The 23,382-nt window shown below is 35.7% G+C and overlaps 1 protein-coding gene across 1 annotated transcript in view; it reads right to left on the reverse strand.

The window, feature by feature from the left end:
• Positions 1-23,382, reverse strand: part of ascc3 (activating signal cointegrator 1 complex subunit 3) — a 253,571-nt gene that overhangs the window by 215,729 nt on the left and 14,460 nt on the right. Inside the window, exon 5 of the mRNA XM_081388469.1 lies at positions 14,943-15,063. Coding sequence (XP_081244595.1) covers positions 14,943-15,063 — 121 coding nt within the window. The remainder of the gene's footprint in view (positions 1-14,942; positions 15,064-23,382) is intronic.

The following is a 23,382-nucleotide window of genomic DNA, read 5'->3' on the forward strand; positions in this document are numbered from 1 at the left end:
ATTGAAAAATTAATCGCTAGCTAGTTCCAGCCCTATTTTAAACAGGAGAGTTAGTTTTGAGTATGTTTTTATTGTAGAGTAACATCTAATATAAGTAAATATATCAAGAACATTTTGATTCTCCATGCATAGATACATTGATGTTCGTCAAGGTTTCTTGCACCAAAAACCATATAACCAATATAACCAATTAGTTTATAAGCATTTTCCAATCTCTCTGATCTTTAAACAGGACAGCTTTGTATATTGTGACAGATTCATGAAGCAATACAACCTGAAATGTCAACACTCAAGTCACTAAGATAAGACTGAAATGATCAGGGATTTTCCGAAACTCGTTTAATTAGAATTCATTATGATATTCAGAGCAGATCAGGATATTATACATGCAGTCGAGATCATAATAGCATCTATCTCACTTTCTCGCCGTGACTGGAAAGTTTCTAAACACCCAATAGGTGTTGTTAACATGTTCACGTTTAAATGCATTCATCTCTCTGATGTCATTAAAGGGATATTTCACCGCTGGAAAGATGAATATGTATTTAAATTGGGTCATTTATGTAGTAGAAATATGAAATTATTTTAGAAGTTGGTGTCTTCTACACTGAGAAAAGCCAGAAAATGTATTTTTGGCTCATGTGGATGAAAGACAACAACTCCCAGAATGCACTTGCTTCCCTGCCCTACGAGGACACTCCCAAGCCACGCCTACCGGTTACAGAGGGCAGTATCGGAAGAAATCTGCCCTACAAAGGCAAAAGACCTTAACTCGCTAGAGTGTGGAACTGAGAAAAATGACTTTAAAGATTTTTAGTTGTTTTGGACCACTATTTTAAAGTTACTGTACTCTGCCTTTGTATTGTCAGCAAAAAGTGAGAAGTCATGCCAAGGCAAAAGGCAGTAACTTCCACATTATCAATATTTAGTTGCTGATCACCATTAACAAAATCATTATAATAACACCTGTATGAAATCTAGTGATCATGGCATTTATGTTGTATGATTTACAATTATTTATAGCCATCTACTTATTGCTATCCTGTGCTTTGGTTGCATTCTGATGGCATTATTAATACATTTGACATGACAAAATACCTCCATAGATATATTAGTCCAGCGTTGGCTCGACCATGTTTAGGGCGGGGCTGAAGGCGCCGGCGAAGTTTTGGCACTCTGCCAGCTAGATGCATGAGTGTTTCAACCAGGTCCAGTACCCGAACTGGGTGAGGCGGGCTTTAGTTCTTTGTTGTATTCATCTGCTACGGCATGTGTAACATTTTTCTGTCAACTCCGCATAATCCTTCGCGATCGATATCGCACGTTTGTCGATGGAGCGGTTTCAGACCATACTAAATGTTCTGACCGCATTTGTGCAGGACAAAGCTCGAGGACATCAGAAGTTAGAGGGACTGATGGCAGCTGTACAAAGTACACAGGCTACACCGTAATTTTAATTTGAATGGACAGTAAAACAAAGGCAGATAACCGTACAATCTGGTAGGTAGCATTATTTGATAGAACACCGACACAGTAACTTCATATTGACGCGCGGCTAAACAAAGGCAGAGAACCGTAACTCCATTTGAGCGTTCCAAAACAAAGCCAAAGAGCGGTACAGTAACTGGTGTTATGGTGTTCTGCCCTGGTTTCTCATGGGCTTTTGGAAGTTACTGTTAAGACAACTCATTATTTTCTCGACAAAACAACAGAATTGATTCAAGATACTCATCCACATGATAAAGGAGGTCTTGAATGTGCCAAAAATATAAATAACTTATTTTCGACCAAAAACGAAGTTACGGTCTTTTGCCTTTGCATGGCAGAAATGATACAACTAGGCTACTATTTGACTCGAAACTGAAAAGACGCTGTTTTATTGTGAGTCTGTGTGACGAGTTAGTTGATAAATTAATTTAAACACTAGCGTTTTTTCCATCGAAATGGTGCTAAATTGCTTTGTGCCGGGATGTACAGCCAAAACCAGGAAAGGACAAGCAATGAGTTTCCATCATGTGCCGGTTAAACATTTAGCGGTGCAAACAGAGGCCATCTCATCTTCAAAACTACCTTCCGCCATTATGGATTGCCAACCACTCAGCTTTCTCCACAGAGCAAGAGCCTGTTAGCTTAGCTTAAAAAGAAAATATGGCTGACACTATCTGTACATTCTGTGAGTGAGATCTCCCTATAGGCGGGTTGAACACGTGTGGGACGAGCTCCTCCTACTGGCTGGAGTCTCTCGCCTCTGGACAAAAAAAGCCTCAGATGACACTAAATGACGATTTTTGCGTCATCTGAGGTTTTTTCCAGACACACAATACAGAAATCTCTCGTCTCAGGGGGACATGAGGGAGGGAAGCACGGCCATTCGAAAATAGTACCGGGTTTCTACTGATACACAGCTTAATGCTAATCAGTGAAGTATCCCTTAAAGCTGAAAAGGTTCAAAACTGTTTTTTCGGTTTAGTCTTTTTGGACTGGGAAGGAAGTTTTGAGTTCTGAAAGTTACAGTCTGAGCTCTTCTTTCAAAAGTATTTTCAAAAGATCTCTTTAAGCAATCGCCGACACACTTTTCGATATTCTCCAATATATTACATTTGTTTTTAACAAAAGATTGACCAGCAACGCAGTCTGAGAGGAGCGATACATGAAAGACACAGACATGGTGCAAAGATTCAATCTCCTTGCCTCTTGAACTTGATGCCGGATAGTCTGTGAAAGGCAAGACTTGCCAACATGACACCTTTGTGAGCAAAAGAGCCGGAGACGGAGCTGTCTGAATGCAAGTGAAAGCTCAGTTTTCAGACAGGTCATTACAACCAGCCTGATCTAATCACACATAAGTCCTCTTAATGACAATGTTAATTATGCAACACGTCTGTTTTAATTGCCATCTAAAGCTCACTGCTGGATAGTCTAGTGTCTCTATCCTGTTCAATGGCCTTAACACTGGTCTACAAAACTGACCAGCTGAATACATGCTAAGTTTATTACTTTTTGCATACTTTTTCAGGGGTTTCAGGAGAGAATTAATCTCCAAACATCAGAAAATAACAGGATTAGTTTGGGTGTGAAATTATCCAGGCTTGCAGGTGCTAAGCACACTCAGTTTCCACTTAACTGGAAAAAAAATAGCATGGGCATCAGCTGTACGATTTAAGGGTACAGCCTGAAATGAAAAATAAATAAATAAATAAAATCTTAATTTAAAATTCTTCATTTTCAAAAGGCTGCATTAATTTGCACAATGTTAGTACTGCTACAACTACTGTACAAATACATATCTATGGTTAGAAACAAGACAACTGTCTCTAAAGTAAGTCAATACTGTTTAAAGTCCCCTTGTAGTTCATTTTATCTCTTAAAACTCATCTTTGATCACCAAAATTACATACTAAAATGTTTTTTCCTTGAAAAAAAATTATTCATGCCTTAAAATATCTTGAATGTAACTCGACACCCTTGCCTCATTAAGTATTCACAGTTCTATGAATATGCAAATAAACCCCGCCTACACTCACTCAGCCAGCTCAGAGATCCACTGGTTGACGATCACACGTTGATGATCACACGCTGAAATAAAAGATATTTTAACAAGGTGACAAAGTTGTGAACTGTTTGAACTGTCCGTTTCAATGAATAAAAGGGCCTGGTCACTTCATGCGTTTTCTCTGATCGGATAGCTATCCGGACAAAAAAGCAGGTGTAAATGCCCTCCAAGAAACAACACCACTTTAAAACAAAGTTAGGCTTTTGCAACATGTCTTTAAATACTCAGACCCAGACAAAACATCCTCCAAAGTGAGACCTGGGAAATTTACACCATTTGGGGACAGAAGTTAATTTGGATGTTAATTTGGCACAATTTACCATGGTAAACAAAGTATCTCTAAACTCCTAAAACCCTTATTACCTTTTGGTTAACTTCTGTGGAGGCAAGACCATTATACCAGTCACACTGAGACATTTCAAATGATACCAAACATGACTTGCATTGATATTTTTATATAAACTTTCTAAGTGAACTGAGTGAAGAGAAGGATGTGTAAAGGGAAAGAAGTCTTTACACATACAAAGAACAAATTTGTTTTTCACAATATTTATTATGTGAATATGTTCACATGTGAATATGTGTTTACACATAATTATTTTTAACATATAAAGAACAAATATGAAGGAATGACAGGAGGGAAAGAAGCTTTCTGTGGGGTGTGGAGACTAATGGCTGTACAGTTGGTACTCAACCAGAATAATACATTTACCGCCGCCGTTCCGTAAATTAGGGGAGCGCGGGGCACAACCTAACGCGGGGTTAGTTTTAACACGCTTGTTTTAAATACTTCCGCACATGCTTGGATGACGAAACTTTGTTTATTTACTAGTTGCCATATAAACACTACTTAGAAAAAAAAAATCCGCCAAATTTTTTATTTTTTTTGGAAGATATCCATAGACATTTATTAAACCATAGCAAAAGTAAGTTTCTTAAGTTAATTTTTCATCTCTATTTTTTGTGTTTATTTAAAATAAGACAAATAAGATATTATTTTAATCTCCAATATGTTATTAAACAGTTGAGATAGTTATTTAATGCTTCGCTAACTAGCAGAAGACACTAGCAGGGTTTAAATCCCAGTTGTGCAGGCGGGGCAGGTTGTAACACTGCGTTACAATGAGCCCCTATTAGAAATATGCTATTATATTCTATACTTTTATTAATTGTATTGAGAAAACGTGAGAAAAAGGTGAATAAAGACAGAGTCAATGTTCAGAAATTACTAATTATTTATTTGTTTTGAACTATGTTGTATAGCTGTGTTTTCATGTGTTCGTAGTCAAAACTCAAAAATGAGTTTATATTTAATTATTAAAAATTGCCATTGTTTTATATGAAAAAGTTTTTTAATTGTATTTTATTTAGAAAATATTTTAGTTTGTTTTGTATTATTTTATTTATTTTTATTAGATCAGATAACATTTTAAGCTGTCATATGTTATGTTACAATGTGCCCCACACATGTTACAATGTACCCCACCTATGGGGCATGTTGTCACATTTCACTTTCATTCTTTCGGGGTATATCAAGAAAAAAGTATATACTGTATTAATAAAACAAAAACACATAATTGTACTAGACATGTGGGAAATTAATGTGGGAAAAAATAAATACTCTGAACCATAAGTAGATTTACACAAACTGAGAAAGTCAAAAAGCGTTAGGTTGTGCCCCGCTCTCCCCTACATTTACTTATGTAATCAGTCTCATTCTTGTTGAAATAATGAAAAACGTTTTTTTACAAGACCTTGTGCTGTGTTTTTTTTTTGTTTTTTTATAAACAGATAGCCTGCAAACAGAGATATATAATAATTCACTGTTCATTCAAATAATAGTCTATATTTATGTATCGTTTGTTAAAACAACATTACCAAATTTTCTTTCTTTATTTAATAATACAATTATTAGGCTACTTTATAACATGCAGTTTCAACTCCACCGAATCTTAGGTTGTTTCATTATTGTACAGCAAATGGCAATAGCTCTTTTTATTTTCAGGTTTGTTGTAGGCTTATTTGGAAATTACCACAGTTGTAGTAATGTATCCTTACTGTTGTCATTAGACCCACTTACGTTTAAAAATCGGCAATTGTTGTGAAAATGTCCCTTTGCGCCACCTGGCGGTCATTTCGCAAACGGCTTTGAAATGCGACTGGTTTACTTTTGCCGCGCCAGCTAGCGCGGCGGTAATAGGCATTCTGGTTGACTACCTACCTTATGTGTATGTTGTCCATATCTCAGGAGATCAAAGTATACGAGGTTCTGTTTGTCTTACACATGCATACAGAAAATGTGCATTCTGTGCAAGCATACAATAAAAAAAACATACATTTATATACATTTATGTTAGTGTGCTTTTCCATTCCAAACCACTGCTGAAAAAAGGAAGTACTCTTTCAAAGCTTCACATTTCTTATGTATTCTTTTAAAGAATTTTCTTTTTTTCCCTCTTTAAAACTGTGTCAGATAGATATCAAAAAGACCTTAATTCAGTGAGTAATTCTGTTTTGGTCTTCCATTAAATGAGAAGAAGGAAAGAATGAGAAATTATCACCGAGAGGCAGACTGTCTTCAGCTGTGATCTTCTCTCACTCACGTCAGTAATAACATTAAACTACCGCATTGGCTTTCATCTTCTTAATGCGCTTCCACAGTCGGGCTGAACCGCTTCAAAACCGGCAAGCTCAACTTCTCAAAGCCTTTAGGTGCCCAAACAACCACGTCCTTTGTTGAGGTGAGCTCAGAACTAACCTTACAACCAGCTCACAAAAACACGCCGAGCGAATGTCCAGCAGGGCTCTATTGTGCTGCTAACAATCCGTCCACCAGCTTTCCAGACTCAGTTAGATCATTAACAAGGAGCAAACGGTTTGATGTTCTCAGGTTCTCCATGTATACAGCAAACATTTCTATTCATTTCTTGTATTTTTTCTTCATTAAATTGAATTGAGTGGTAACCAACACTGTTTAGAACGACAAAGAAATGATGACAGAATTGTGGGTAAACTATCTCTTTAAGAGCAAACTTGTAGTCCATCATTACTCATTTTTCATGTGAAGAAGTTAGCCTGGTAAATCGACGCATGAGAACAAAACTCATTGGTTCTGGCGTGTCAAGCAAGCACGTTTGAGCCTCCACTAATAAGTGTTTATTAAAAATAATTCAGTTTTAATATCAAATTGTGTGTAGCTTCAATAGAGCGACAATACGTTTTTTGTTTTATTTTCTTAAATTAGTTTTATAATCATTTATAATCTTAGTCATTTATGTACTAGTCATTTGAATTACACCATTTATGATTTAATCTTTAATTAATTTGTCATATTATTTATGTTTTTATATTTTGTCATTTTTATCACTGCTCTTGCAATGCTTGTTGTTGTTTTATCTTATGATTGGGAGGTTTCCATGGGAATGTTTGTCTTCACAAATAGGAGATAAGAGGAATAATGCAAGGTTTATAGGTTGCATTAACTTGTATATGTTGTTGTTGTGAAGCAGTCGGTCATAACAACACTTGCTGTGTGCTGGTCAGATTATTCAATAAACCCTGTGCAATTGTTTTAAATCATTACTTCATCTCCTGCTTTCTGCTCTTCTCTGGCTTTCTTAGTAAACCTCTTAAATTTTGTGATAATTTACTCGCCCTTGTGTCGTTCCAGACCCTTAAGACTTTCATTCATCTTCAGAACACAAATGGAGATCTTTTTAATGAAATCTGAGTGATTTCTGTCCCTCCATTGACAGGCAACTACTACTTTGAAAATTCAAAAAGTTCATAAAGAGATCGTAACACTAATCTGTATGAATTAAGTGGTTTAGTCCAAAGTTTCTGAAGAGACTCGAGCTCTTTATACACTGAACAGATTCAATTCAATTGCTCAAAGGATAGACTCAGAGGAACCTTATAATATAAGTAAACATACCATTGCATACCTAGCTGATCTAACATTGCTGACATACCAAGAAAGAGTTGTTTCTCAGCTTTTCTTGGTAAACCATCTATAGCAGGCCACTCATGTTTTCATGCATGCATGAAGGGGCATGAAACAAGCATTCATTCATGCCTGGCATTGTGTGTGAACTCGGCTGTGCTATCAATGCTCCACAAAGCCTGATCCTCACACACATTCTTATGCCAAACTAGTCGTAACCTAGTCCTCATCTCCCGGCTCTGACAGAAATGCCTATTACAGACAAACCAGCTCATACTTTCAGATCTAAGAATCCTATTCTGAGAAGCGCGGTTCTGGGCTTGTCTCTCCTTTCAGTCACAGATATTGACCGCCAAGACTCAAAAGGTTCTTTTGAATAATTCATACCGCCTTGGATACCCTCGCTACCTCCGTAACATTTCCATCTCAAAGGCGTCTCTGGGCTTTTCTTCAGTGCTTTATTGGGGACACGGTCACGTCTGCACCCCTGAACCCGCCGAATATCCCCTTCTCTCGAGCTCACTCAAGCTATGGGGAGCTGGTGCAGGTACACAGCTGTGGATGATGTTTTGGGAAATATGACATATTTATAATGCTTCTATCATTACTGACACCTGTAACCTTCATGGAGTTACACAAGAGCATCAGGTGAAAAAGTCAGAGTTGTCAATGAACTGAAATAGTCCACAATAGACTATTATTCAGAGAGCGCCATGACAGGTGTGAAAGTGAGGCTGTGAGGGATAGACTTACTGTGTTTTCAATGGCATCCACTGTTAAAAAATAATAATATTGCAGTGTTTCATCAGCAGAACAATCCAAAAAAAAATACATTGAATAACCCACTGAAGAGATGCATGTGTATCCCTCACAGTTTCACTTTCATTCCCGTAAAAGATCAAAAATGGTGCTGCCGTGAATAAGGTATCAGTGCTTTTCACACTGCACTTAACCACGGGTTATTGTCGACCTAAACCGTACTTTTAACCCTGGGTACAGGAATGTTTCACACTTGTAATTTAGAAGCTCTGCTTTTATTCACCAGGATATAAAGCCCTGTTCCAGAGCATGGTTAGCACAGATTTTGCGCTCTTAACCCGCTACTGTGGTGCCAAACGCGTGCGGTGTGAAACGATGCAGTGGTAGAAAGTTACGGCTAGACACTTAGCAACCGATGAACAATCGTGTGCCTCATTCACATGCTGTGGACAGACACTGAAACAAAGCTCGTTGAATATAAACAGCCATTTCAGCGTTTGATGAGTGAAAAAGAGATCATTTAATTCTTACTTTTATCCTCTGAAAAAGCCCATTCGGAAAAAAAACTTCAAAGTATAGTCAGCAATATATAATTTAAGGACGCATGATGCTAGAGCATTTATACAAGTCACATGCTGCGCTTGTCCAACCAAACACCCTGACACTGCTGTAGCGTCTGGACCAATCAGACAATTATTCGTTATATTTAATGAATAATCCACATCTTAACTATGTGTTAAGATACTAATTAACTCCCCCACAGGAAAGTATGGCCCGTAAAAAAGGACTTCTTTCATTAATTCAAAGGCAAACCAGCTATGAATGAACATGCAAATCACCAGGACATTGTGTGTTGTATAGTGTCTTTTGTATTGTATAGCGTTTTATGCATGCTTTATGGTAGAACCACTAGTTAATGTAACCTCACCTATACTATTTTTGGTGTCTACGAATTTGTATTTTGATTAACTAAATGAGTGTGTATATTATGATGATACCTATGCAACATAGTAGTACTATAAGAATAGTTTCTGCATCAACACCCTATCCAGTTACAAACCCAGGATTAATTGTTCACCTCGGGTAATTGTGAGCATTGTGAAAAGTGAAGCAAGATAACAGGATCCCATTTACAATGACCCCGGGTTAACTAGTTAACAAGTGTGAAAAGCCCTAATGTGATTAATCTCATTTTTTAATCCAAGTTTTTACTCAGCGCGCTCACTTATTGTGTTCTACACACTCGAGAATCCTTTCATTGCAACCAACAATGGTTAAACGCGATGTATATAAGAGATTCATTGCACTGTGTGGACAACTTGATTATAACGGGTGTTTTTGCAAAAGTGCAGAGCTCAGGCTGATGTGATTGACAGCTTCAGCCATTATAAAGGAAGTGCTCTTTGCTCACTTTCCGTTTATAACCCATTCACAATTTGAATATAAGTTTTATTTCTCATGCTACACACAGCAAAGTTTCTGGATTGACAACCGTATTTAAATGTGGGAATGAATCAAAAAATGTGATGATTGACAGTGATAACCATGGCAACGGACAGGACAAAAAAAATCTGATACTGTATATCACGATATATCTGTGCAGAAAAGAGTTTGCTCTGTTGCTGCAAAAACTTTTTGCAACTTTTTTTTTGCAACTTTAAGTACATTTAATTTACCAAAAGGCAGTAAGCGGTCACTGTCTTTATAATTGTTTTCTAACTAGAGCTGATTTTGCAGCAAACAATTATGTGCTTTGTAAATCTTTGCAAAAATACTGACATTGTGACATTTAAGCTATACGTAAATGCGCTCATATATACACTACCTTCAAAATATTGCACAGGCCTACATATTTATATTTTACTTAATTGATTATGATATCTCTTTAATTTAGTCACATTCAAAGTAGCCACAGGTTGCCAAGGTCACTCAACCGGCTTGAAGAGGTGCATCATGGGATGTCTTTTAAACAGTATTATCTGGAGTTCCCATGTATGCTAGACATATACTGACTGTTTTTTCCTCTCACTTTCTGAGTTGTTGCATGTGTGTTCACAGAACTAGTATCCAAATTTGTAAAATTGAAAATTCAGGAAAAAAATAAGAAAAAACAGATGCCGAATATGTGGCATTGTGAATTTTTCACTCACTTCCAGAGCTTTCTACAGTGCCTTAGGAGCATAGGTGACCTGTGGTAATTGTACTAATTGAACACTTACAGAAAAGGACCGTTCCACTAAAAAGTGGAAGTTTAATGGATTAAGTCTTTCAAGAGCAGCTCAGTTCCTCATTAATGGCCAAGTGCTCACAGGAAGAGAGTGCTAACTGAGATGACGAATAGCTAAGAAATTATAGTCCAGCAATAGAGCTGCACATATATTCATAGTCACTTATTCTCACAGCGAGTGTAGAAAGACAAACCCTCTTTAAGACACTTTACTTTGAACAAGCTTTGATTTTTTACGTTACTGCTGCACATTTTATTGTCCGTGGGCTTGTCGCACTTCACAGCGCTCATGAAAGTGATGGTTTATTAGTGTAGCTGGCAGTGTACGGCTTTATGTGATATCTGTGGTGAAAGACCTCGTGTTGCGGCGTCCCGCTCACACATCTAAAACAAAGCTCCCACGATCATTCCTTCTGTTTTAGATGTATGAAGACATCTATAAGAGACTGTTGACTAGCATGCTTACATATTTCATAGGCTCTCAAGTTTTATGAACAGCACTGTCAGGCTTTTGCTGAAAGCTAAAGAAACACACTAGTTAAGAATGTTAAAATCTTGACGTCTTGATGTGATGGAGGTTTTCACAGTTCACCCAGTCAGACAATCACATACTCTAGTGGCGTTCACTCAGTAATGCCTCTCCAGGAGAGGATCATCCATCCATGAGAAAAATAAATCTTTGTTTTTCAGGACTGGTCTGGACAGATTGAGGGTGAAAGAACATGTTTATGTTATATTCCAACTTTAAAAGTTCAACTTCTAAAAAAAAAAAAAAAAGCCTCTTGACCTTACAGGTTTTTTATTTCATGCCCTGCGTCTCACATTTTTGCTTTAACCACACAAACATGTTGTGTGTGAAGTCCTTTCTGCCAACAAAAATAATTGTAAAAAGTATTGGTAACACTTTCTATGAAGTCCATGCTTATAAATACTGTAAGTATAAATGGGGCTATGATTCATTATAAGTATTCCTATTCTATAAATAAATTTATAAAGACTCATTAAGACCTCTACTGTATTATAAGAACAGTTATAGTTACATTTATATCATTTTTTTAATAATTACTTTATTACTTATAAGTCATGCATTTGTGCATGCTCATAATCCATGCATACACTGATTTATACATGATCAAATAAAAAATATTTCCAGAGACCCTCGTTTGCTGCACCAATTAGTTATCAATGATGTCTTTAATAGCTAATGTTTGCATTATAAGAGTTTGGAATTATACTTTAAATAAAAAATATTGTTGCAGTGTTTCGCTAGTATGTGACATGAAAAAAGAAAAAGAAAATTCCCCCAACTGTTTTTATTAATTATTTCAGTGTTTTATTACAGGATTTATTGTTCATTAGTTACATTTACAAGTAAACAACTTAAAATGTATAATGAGCCCATCTTCATGATTTCTTAACATTTGGAAAATTGCATCCTATGTTTTCACTTTACTTAAAGCCATTATAATGAATTCATTATAAGCATGGCCTTCATAGAATGTGTTTTTCATTTATTTATTTTATCTTAGTTGTATTTGAAATGTTGTCTCACAGAAAAAAATATTGTTTAGCAGTCATTTTAATTTTAAGAAAACCAAAAAATTGTTTATGTCTCATTAAAATGTCAACACATGGTCCAAAAATAGGCGTTTTTTTTGTGAGATTAGATATGTATTAGAATTATTATTTTTTAACATTTTCTGGAAGCTTGCTGTGCATCTGAGCCAGACATGTTCAGTCATGAAGTACTCTAATCCAAGTGTCAAGTTTTAGTAAAGTTAAAGTCATGATGTAACAGAAAAAATATATTTTTATATATTATTGTTAAATACAGAAAAAAATTTAATCTCAATCTTAAACTCATGGGTTGTGGATTAGATGAGGCAGATCTGAATCTGAGCTTGTAAGAAGGGGCGGGGTTTAAGATGACATAATGATCGGAGATGTCCGTAATATGTCATAGAGTTATGATATTCTAAATTTAAAAAAAGTTTTAAAAACTAAACATGCATGAATGACTTGTTCACAATAAGATAAATAAAAAAGCATGAAGAAAATATGATGAATTTCCATTTCATGCTGGCTTTAAATATCAGATCTCTTTTGGTAATAATTTTCTATATACTATAAATACATTATTTTGTTCATAAGGCCATTCATACAATGGTAACACTTTACAATAAGGTTTTATTAGTTAATGCTTGTTAAAGCATATACATTTGTTATGGTATTTATTAATCTTGGTTAACGTTAGTTGATAAAAAAAATACAACTTTCATTGTTATTTCTAACAATAAGTTCCATTAAATTATATAACAGATATAAACATTGAAATTAACCAACTGAGATTAATATATGTTTCAGAAGTATTTGTCATTGTTAGTTAATGTTAACTAATATAGATAACAAGTGTTAATAAGTTTATAAATGGTACCTTACTGTAAAGTGTAAACCTGGAAATTATAAATACTGTTATTTAATATGTGAGGTTTTACGTGGGGACAATATTCTATATTGGCTACAAATAGGAACTTTCCCTTTGTGTATCCCATAGTAAAGCGGTCAATATGGGTAATGAGGATATGCTGAACCAAAACCTCAGGATATGACATTTCCAACTGGATCTACACCTATTATTAATGACAAACACAATCCAAAAATAATAATACCTATTTCTAGTCTGCTTTAATTCATTGCATTACCACAGACAAACCGCTTTTATAAAGGCATGCAACCTTTAATTAAAACCTAAGCCAACTAAAGTTGTCACCATGTTAAAGCACAGAAGCAAATGACCACACATACTCATAGAAAAAAGAGGTGACAGACAGAGAACGTGTGAGAGGTTTATGTTTCAATCTAAACAGCGTTGTGATGGTCAAGTGTGGGACGAGTCGCCCTTAATGTGAGCACGGAATCGAGTATCTCTGATGTACAGTAAATCCTGACACTCAGCATCCGGAGTTCAGACAAACAGCTGGTCATCAGGAAGGGAAGGTTAATAGACAACGCCTAAAGACTAGCGCACTTACAGTGTTTGGAGAAGTGGCGGCTGTAAAGCTTTATGGAGGTTAAAGGGTCAGTGGTCATATATCTCTCTCCAGCTTCCTTTCATTCACCCTCTCCTCTCTTTCAAATGGTCTTTCTTGGATTTGAAATTTAACCTTGCCATGCAAAACTGCTCAAAGTCAAAGGTCACAAAGTCTTTGAGATTACTGTTCGCTAGAAGAGCATGGCTTAAAGATTTGGATTAGACTTCCCACTATTTGCTTCGCATAATGAGTTATTATTACGCATTATAAGTGTACTCCCCACTTTTTTTTAATCTACTTAAGATGTATCTTGAATTATGTTTTGTTTGTTTTTTGTTTTTTTGCTTCGCTTGTTTTAAGCATAAAACTGAGTATTTTATGAGGTTTATGGTTTCTCTGAAAAACAAGACAAAATATCCCAAAAGTCTTCCAAGCCATGAAAAAAAAAAAAAAAAAAAAAAGTCTTCCAAAAATAAATTCCAATCCATGAACCAAACCAAAAATCTCTAGGATGAAATCACAACAATGCAAACTTAAATTAAAGCGGTGGTATAATGCCCTTTTCACAAGATGTAAAATCAGTCTCTGATGTCCCCAGAGTGTGTATGTGAAGTTTTAGCTCAAAATACACCACAGATATTTTTATATAGCATGTTAAAGTTGTCACTTTTTGAGGGTGAGCAAAAACACACAGATTTGTGTCTGTTCCTTAAAATGCAAATGAGCTGCTGCTCCCGGCACAGGGGGCGGAGCTTCAAGAGCACTCACGCAGACATGCACTGAAAATTTCTAAAACTTTTAGCCTTTTATGTTCAAACCGGAGTCAGATAAACAAAAAGTTTATAAAAAAAAGTTTTTTATAACTAAAGTTAAAAAAGTGAAATCATAATCACCCACCCCTTTAAAAAAATAAAGTACTTGAAATTCAGTAAAACAGATTTCATAAAACATTCCTGGTTGTGGTGGTAAAAGGTAACAGTGGCCACAAATACCCAGTAAATTGTAATGAGTGATGCATTTAAATACGGAGGCGAATCCACTAAATTATCATAATGTGTTAGGAAAATGACTTGCTCCCGAAATTGGCAATCTTATAACCACAGCAACATTCTGGTGTCTCGTGTGTTTGCTATCTGCTATTTTTGACAAAAGTATTATTACAGCTAAAAAAGTATCAAGAGTTATGTTCTGCAACGTTAATGAAACCACTGTGTCGACAGAGACTTTGTGATTTTGTTCATAGTTAAAATCACACTAAATTACAGACAAATGTAACATATGTCCAAACCTTTTGACTGTTAGTGCATTTAATTCAACACTGCCCATAGTTATTTAAATGCAGAAACCAGTGTTGCTGGAAATGTAAAGATGAGGAGATCTTTGCCATGTTTAAGCTGTGAAGTCCTGAGAAGTTGCTACTGAGCTCACCTGACATGATGTAAGATCGGCAATCCGACGGGAAGGACAAAAGAGAGTCCACGATGTCTGACCTTCTCTGGAGGAGCATGGAGATCATCTCAAACCCCTGAGGACCTAGGAACTCAAACAGCTGAGAGAGAGAGAGAGAGAGAGAGAGAGAGAGAGAGAGAGAGAGAGAGAGAGAGAGAGAGAGAGAGAGAGAGAGAGAGAGAGAGAGAGAGAGAGAGAGAGAGAGAGAGAGAGAGAGAGAGAGAGAGAGAGAGAGAGAGAGAGAGAGAGAGAGAGAGAAGGAAAAGGAGCGAGAAAAAGATGAGTTTAGAAACAAAGAAAGGGGATAAAAAAAAAATTCTGGATAAACAAAATTGTTTTTTGTTTCAAATATTATCCCATGACTCCAGACATACAACTTAACAAAAACATGTAATTTACTAGAGGTTCTGAAAAAATATTAATTGCTGCAGTCTAATTTAAAATTATAAATTAGAATTAATTATTTAAAAAAAAAAAAAAACAGGTTGAGTGAATGATTCAATGACTCGCTCATAATTACTTCACTCGTTTTGTTGCTGGATGAATCTGCATTTTTGAATGAATCTCCTGAATGAATGATTCGAAACATACATTTTTTAAAGACGCTTGTCGCCGAGTCACTTTCAAAAGGGGATTTGCTTTATTTTGATCGCAACCGTAGACATCAGTGTTTATATCTTAACTAGAAATGTTTCCCAGTACTTCTGTGATAATTTGAGTATTTGTAACAAAAATATGATACTGTGTGGCTGAAAGACTGTTTATGAAGCCGTTTCATACCTATACATGACGACTGCTCTCTGGGTCAACAGATTTGAATGTTCCGGTGTGATTTTGTCAAAGGTTTAATAGACACAGGTGAATAGTTGTCATTTAAAAATAAGATTCTGTGGGTTTTTGAATCGACATCGCAATCTTTCAACGATTAATCGTGCAGCTCTAACAAACACTGTAAAGTACAACATTATAACATTGTGAAGCATAACATTTCTGCACAAACAGTTGCAAAAATAATGGCATGTCCAAAAGGTAAAACAACCAACCAGAGTTTAGCTTTGGTATGTGATGTTTTATGACACTGCTTATATAGGACAACATTACAACAACAAACCAATTCGCAGAAAAGTGAAAACTTTTGCAAATGATGGCACAGTAGAAGTTGTAAACACTGTAAAAACAACATAAGAAATTAGAGTCTTGTTAAGTTGATACAAACGGCCTCAAACAAAACTCTTGAATATATTTTAAACATTTTAAACATTTTATTTGATGCCCTGAACCTCTCAAATATTGCGAATCAGTGGCCATTGTTCTCAATGTGGGAAACTAGATCTAGTTGATCCAATCCATGCTCCTGAATCATAAATGTCCAGTATGACGGCGTTTGTCTCGTGTAGTTTGAGTGATCATATGCATATGGAACAATTGTGGTTTTATAAGGGGTGAACTAAAGCTATGCTGAAAATCAGGCTTAACATTTAAACAGAACACTCTTCAGAAAACCTTAAAACGCAATTAAATAGTTTCAAATAATATCTGAATTAAACTAAAATCCTGGTAATTATCAATAGCAATACAACTAAACTCAAGTAGAGGCAAAGCTTTTATTTTTGAAGTACATTCATATGCTTTATGGTGGAACAATGACACACACAAAGTTAATTACATTAATGAGAACAGTATTTTGAAAATGTGGTCCAATCAAATTATCATGCTGGACTTCTTCAATTATGAGAGCCGTTACCTCTCTAAGGGCATGAAGGATAATACTGATCAAAAACATCTAAAAAGAGGGGGATTCTTTGGAAATGTGACTTGCTGGTGCACTTTTTCATTCCAGACATGAGAAATTGAGGGAGATAAAGATAAGTCAAATAAATAAAAGAATAAAACTATTTTTGCACTAAAAGTGTGATGCAAATTTTCATCCATTTCTAAGAAAAGTTTACAAAGCTGCACTCCGTACTTTGATCCTTAATGTGCTGTAACAGTAATGAATACATGTACTGTAAAGCGGTGGTATAATGCCCTTTTCACAAGATGTAAAATAAGTCTTTGATGTCCCCAGAGTGTGTATGTGAAGTTTTAGCTCAAAATACCCCTATATTATTTTTATATAGCATGTTAAAGTTGTTACTTTTTGACGGTGAGCAAAAACGCACCGTTTTGAGTCTGTTCCTTTAAATGCAAATGAGCTGCTGCTCCCGGCACAGGGGGCGGAGCTACAACAGCTTGTGTCATTTTACCTCACACAGACATGCACTGAACATTTCAAAAACTTTTAACCTTTTATGTTCAAACCGGAGTAAATGATGGAGAGACAGAAAAAGAAGTGACAACATGTAGAGCAACAGGACATTTCTGAATGGTTAGTTGATGAATTTATGTAGCTTATGTGTAGTTATCTTCTAGTCATTGATTAGCATATTCTGTCTTGATAATCTATAAATCGTGTTCTGGGGGCGGGGTTTATGTAAATTCTAGGGTTAGTGATGTCACTAACCCGGGAGGAATGTCGTGTAGACCCTACCAGCCGTTTGTTGTAGTCCTTAAAAAGCGATTTCTGTAAAAGCAAATAACTCCCTTTGCTCTGAACTTTGAGCGTCGTAACTTTGCAGATGTTGTTTATGCTCAAACAGCAACATTACACACTAACCAAAGTTAGAAAAGTAAAATCATAATCAACCACCCCTTTAAAATTACATAGTGGCAGAGGGAACCAAATGAGGAATTATTATTATATTACATAGCAAAGAAAAAAAAAAAAAAAAAAAGTTTAATCACAGTGCAAAGTGTGAAGGAACTTGGAAGCATTGAAAATGGTCACTGTGAAAATGCTGTAAAAAAGCATTAATTTTACTGCATGATCCTTCATTTAACTGACTTTAGGTGAAAGACACTGTACTCCAGACATCCCGTGTAATCGAAAATCACTCCCATTCCAAAAATGATGTCAACCGCCAACTAACAATAAATCGATATGGATAATCTGACAGTTTCACTGATATGACTGTAAAGTCTTCTCAGCAGATCTTTTGTGCAGACAGCACTCAGCAGGGAGGCTAGACAAAAGCTGTAAACATGCTAAAAGAATAAGGAAGCAGGAGACTAATATGCACTTCTATGCTGAAAGAGCAAAGCCTTTTCATTCTGGTAGATACACACTCTCCAGAGACCATTTCAAACAACTTCCCAAGCTTGTTTGTCTGAGTGTGTGTGTGCGGTTTACAGTTTTACATTCCCCAGCAGTCTTTTCCTTTAAAGGCAGTTATATTGTTATTTTTCTCATTGTATTTTTTTCTACCATCATAAAAAAATGTTCTTTGGAAATGCCTTGAGTTTTCATGAAAGTCACCCAGTCATGAACAAAGTCACATTTCCAACTACCGGTAAATGCTTTTGCTTAAAGAAAATGAAGCCTATTTTTTTGCACTCATTAAAGGTTTTTGCCGTGTGACAGCATTTTCTCGTATATTAAAGTGCATTTGTCAAGTTAAACGGTACATCATGATAGTATTTGAATCGTAATTTAAATTTTGTGTTTTAAATTGCCTGGAAATAATGATTTTCATTATTGAGAGGACAGTGATTAGAATGCTTAAATGTCATTAAAATTATTTCTAGAGGCATAAAATATATTAAGCTGTATATTACAAAAAAAAAAAGTGCTTCATATTTTATAAAAATGTTATATATACAGTACCAGTCAAAAGTTTGGAAACATTGCAATTTATGTTTCTGAAAGAAGTCTCTTCTGCTCAAGGCTGCATTTATTTCCTTAAAGGGGTCATATAATGGTACATGCACTTTTACAAGTTGATTGTACTGAAGTGTGTGTTGGCAGTGCCTGTACACAACCATCATAAAATAATACAAATTTTTTTTTAAAATCTTCTTATATGTTTTCCCCTGTCTCTAATCAAGCTGTTCGATTTTGTGACGTCACAAAATCGACGCCCCTCCCACGATTGTTGATTGACAGCAGCGTTTCAACACAGACCCGCCCTCGTGAGCGAGCTGTCAATCATAGTCCGCGTGTCATTGTTGATACGCTGGAGCACTGTCTATGAGCAGAATGGCGTCTAAGCGATGGTGGTGTTCTGTTCTTGGGTGTAATAATGAACACAGCATCATTCTGATGTTCCTAAATCCGAACCGCTGGAGACGCAGTGGCTGAGTTTGTTTTCGAAGGGAATATTCCCCACGATCAGTGTCCATGCTTTCATGTTTGTGTGAATCATTTCACCAGACTGCTTACAAACGAGGGTCAGTATAAAGCTGGTTTTGCTAAGAAGCTGCTCCTGAAAAAAGGATCGGTACCAACTATTCGTGTTCCTGCTGCACCTCCAGAAGAACTGAAGTGAGTGTAACGTTTTAGTGACCTTTATATTAATCTTTATATTAATCTTTGCAAATCACTAGCACGCTTCATGATGAATGCAGCTGTTTACACTCAGGGTACATTACGGCATGTTTTCTATGTATGACGTTCTCAATATAATGCATAATCCCATGTTTATAATGAACAACGCGTTATGGTTATTGTGTTATTGTGTCCGCACAGAACAGAGGGGCGGGGTGAGCAAAGCTCATTATCATTTAAAGACACATGCACTGAAACGGCGTGCTGAAAACAGAGCTGTTTTTAACCAGGTAAAATTAGTGTTTTCTTACAATACTAATGAGAATTTTTAATTAAAGTATATTACAAACTTTTAATTTAGACCCTAAAGAATCATATTAGCTTGTACAAAAATGACATTATATGACCCCTTTAAAAATACAGTAAATCAGTCATATTGTGAAATCTTATTACAATTTAAAATAACTGTTTTCTATGTGAATATATTGTTATTTCTGTGATCAAAGCTGAATTTTCAGCATCATTACTCCAGTTTTCAGAGTCACATGATCCTTCAGAAATCACTCTAATATGATGATTTGATGCTCAAGAAAAAAAAAATCTGATTATTATCAATATCAGAGTTGAAAACAGTTGTGCTGTCTTATATATAATTTGTGTGATTATGGTTATGTTTTAAATGTGCCATTGTATTGACAGGCGGTTTGTGACTGATTATAAGTCTCTTCTTTTGAAAAATCAACCCAAAGATGCAGTGCTTAAATTCTGTCTCTTCACTGGAGACCCTCAGAAAACATCATACTGTAAATCCATGCACTCTCGATCTCAGGTTAAATACATACTCTGGGTCTTATATAATCTGCGCACTGAATTACATAATGCTGTCAAGCAAATCCCAGTCCCTTTAAATTCTCTACAGCAATTAAGATAATAAAGATTTATACATCCATATTTAAAATGTGAATGTTGGCATCACAAACAATCCTAAAATCATCCTAATATAACCAGTTATCTGATACAAGTTCTCAGCTGTGATGTTTTTAACCGTCCTTATCAAAGTGCAATTTTCTCCTGGAAAAGCTATTCTAAATTGCCTTTAAATTAGCTTCATCTAATCTCTCCTACTTTACATCGCTTTAAATATATTTGCTTTAACAGCAAATGTCATGATGATGAAGTTTAAATGTGAAATACTAAAAGCTGCTCTTCACACGGTGCCTGTCAGGTTTAATGGCGGTGAATGGAGAGCCTTTTAACTTTGCTGTTGTTGACTTTGGAGTGACACGTGCAGAGAATAGAGGAGAAACCGGCACAAAAAGGCCATCCCACATCTAAAGGTGTCAGTGGGATAGCCGGCGTCCAAATGTCAACTACGTGAGGAACATCAGAACAGGGTGTAACTCGGGTACTATAGTGCTCAGTGTTGGCAAGGGGAGTCACCCCCATCATGGAAGATTACACCTCGAAACTGTATAAACTACTGCATTCTGTGCCTACGACTTCATAACAGCACTTTAGCCGCCTTTCCACTGCACTCGACAAACAACAGCCGTGGACCGGGAGTTTCGGATCCCATTTGAGCTTCGGATGCATTGAAATTTTTTAACTTTATTTTGTAAACCCTAACGCTCAAAATAATTAATTGGTTTGAGTAGGACAAACTTAAATTAAACTAATTAGTTCAGTCAAATTAACTTTTATGAGTATTTAGCACTTTCTTTTTCTTTCAAGTTCACAGAACTGATATATTTTAAGTAAACTGAACTGTTTCATTGTTTTGAGTTTTATGAAATTATTTCTTTTAATTTAAACAAACTTAAGTTTAACTGAAACGGCTGGGATGTCTATTTCCCACCATGCTTTGCCGATGGCACTCGAAAGGGAGAGTAAATGCTAAAATTAAGTGTAATATAATGTTTTGGGTTTTTTTTGTGCAAGATTAATGTTAAGTGGGAGATTTAGTAGTGATTAATGTTTTGTTATGCTAATTTAGAAGAATTTCTGTTAATGTTGGTTTTAGGATAGTTACCATCATGGTGACAAGTGGTGCATGCGGCTCGATTTAAGAGCAAATAAAACCTTTATATTGCTGCACTCATACAGCAAGTGCTACTTATAACATACTATTGTTAACAAATTAGTATGTAAGCAAACTAGCTTGTTAAAGCTAGCTAAGTTTATACTAATAAAAGTGTTCACATTGAGATTACATGAAAAGTTTTAAGTTAAATGTATGAATTAGTGTACTCAAACATTTCAAGTTAAGAACAATTAAAATGTACAAGTACAAAGTAAAAATCTGCCAGTTCTGCTTGCTTAAACTTTGAATTTCTTAACTTAAAAAATTTGAGGCAACTGATTGCCTTACATTTTTTGAGTTTTGCCAACTTATTCGGGTTTACAGTGTATATTTATTTTTATTTATATATAATGTATGCGACCGGCCAACCGGATGTAATGTATTCTAGCGTGAAGCTAGAATTACTAATATTATAACACTTTAACGTTATTCTGCAAACACTATTTCTGTAAAAAAGGCGGTTATTAATAATTATGGCAGAAATAATTATTTTATAATTGTTAAATGAATATTTATGTTGATTAGCTCTATAAAATCTGTGTTTTTATTTTAGATGTATTGAGGGTCATTTGTTTTGTGTGGATATATTCAAACATGCATTGCATTCATTAAAATGATTAATTTTACCATGGTGAATAAGCCGGGGGAACGGTTGCTTCACGATTAATTTCAAAGTTGATGCTTACATTTTAATAACGTAACAGTCTCAGCCTTTCAGCAGTAGCAGTTGTACGGAGCACCGGGTCAATGTGCTGTGTGTGTGTGTGTGTGTGTGTGTGTGTGTGTGTGTGTGTGTAAGGCCTTCAGATTCCTGAAGGACACAATGAATGTGGTACGACTAGGTGATCTTAAATGATCTACAAGTGGGCTTTATTCACAGTGGATGCACTCTAGGGTCACAAACAAGCAGTTGCGCATGATATAATTAATTAATGTGTAGATGGTCTTGCAAATATGAACTTTACTGCTGAGGCATTAGGTTACAACGTAACGTGATCCATTTTCCTCTGTGAACAGTTCTTTATCAGCTCTCTGATCTTTGCAGTGGCGGCTCGTCAGGGGAAGCTCAGCCGACACATGATTTGGAGGTGGAAAATGGGAGAAGACAATTTAATGTTTATAAAATAACTAGTTATTAATTTAATGCATCAGAAGGTTTATTTCTTGTATGTAATATCACTATTTTAACACCATAAATTATTACCGCTGCTCTTTCCCATGAACAGATGTAATTACAACTAGTGATGCAAAATTCTGGGTCAAAACCGAAACTTCAGGATGGCCGAAAATATAAAATATGAATATGATATTTAGCAAAATGCTCTTCTCTAGAGTTATTTTTTCCTAGCTAACTAAAGAGTCTAAGGATACTGAATAGCTTTCTTGAGGTAAATATAACATTAAGTATATCCTACAAGCTGTTTCATTGACGTCTTTCACCAGTTGAAACTCTGATTGAGCAATTACACCAGACAGGATTCATTTCAGTAAGTTTTATCTTTCAACATTCCTCCCAGTGTTCATCCATGTTTATTTCATGCCGTAATTGAAGAATAAATTGAGAGCTGTATCGGCAAGGCCAATTTATCGGCAGATATTTGGCTTTTTTTATTAGCGGCATCAGCCAATAGGTTTTTCTGTTTAGCTAATACGTGATTGCTGCTGATCATGTCCAAATGTGGACATTTATTTTGACCGAGAACGCCGCCTTCTCTGTCTTTATTCTCTTTATTCTCTGTCTTCTCTGACAAAACCGTTAAACAATGTAAGTAAATGGTATATGAATGTATTATTGCTTTTGGCTTTTTTAATAATAGAAATGCTAACCTTCTTCGTCAGCATTCAGCATATACCTATTTTATTATTTAAACAAGTCTTTTAATATTTAATAAACATTTAATTCCAAGAAACGTGTCATATCGACCGTAATTAAGAATAAGTGCAAACTAATATGTAACCCTGGATCACAAAACCAG

Source organism: Scardinius erythrophthalmus (genome assembly GCF_964197995.2).
Source record: "Scardinius erythrophthalmus genome assembly, chromosome: 16".
Taxonomy (NCBI): Eukaryota; Metazoa; Chordata; class Actinopteri; order Cypriniformes; family Leuciscidae; genus Scardinius; species Scardinius erythrophthalmus.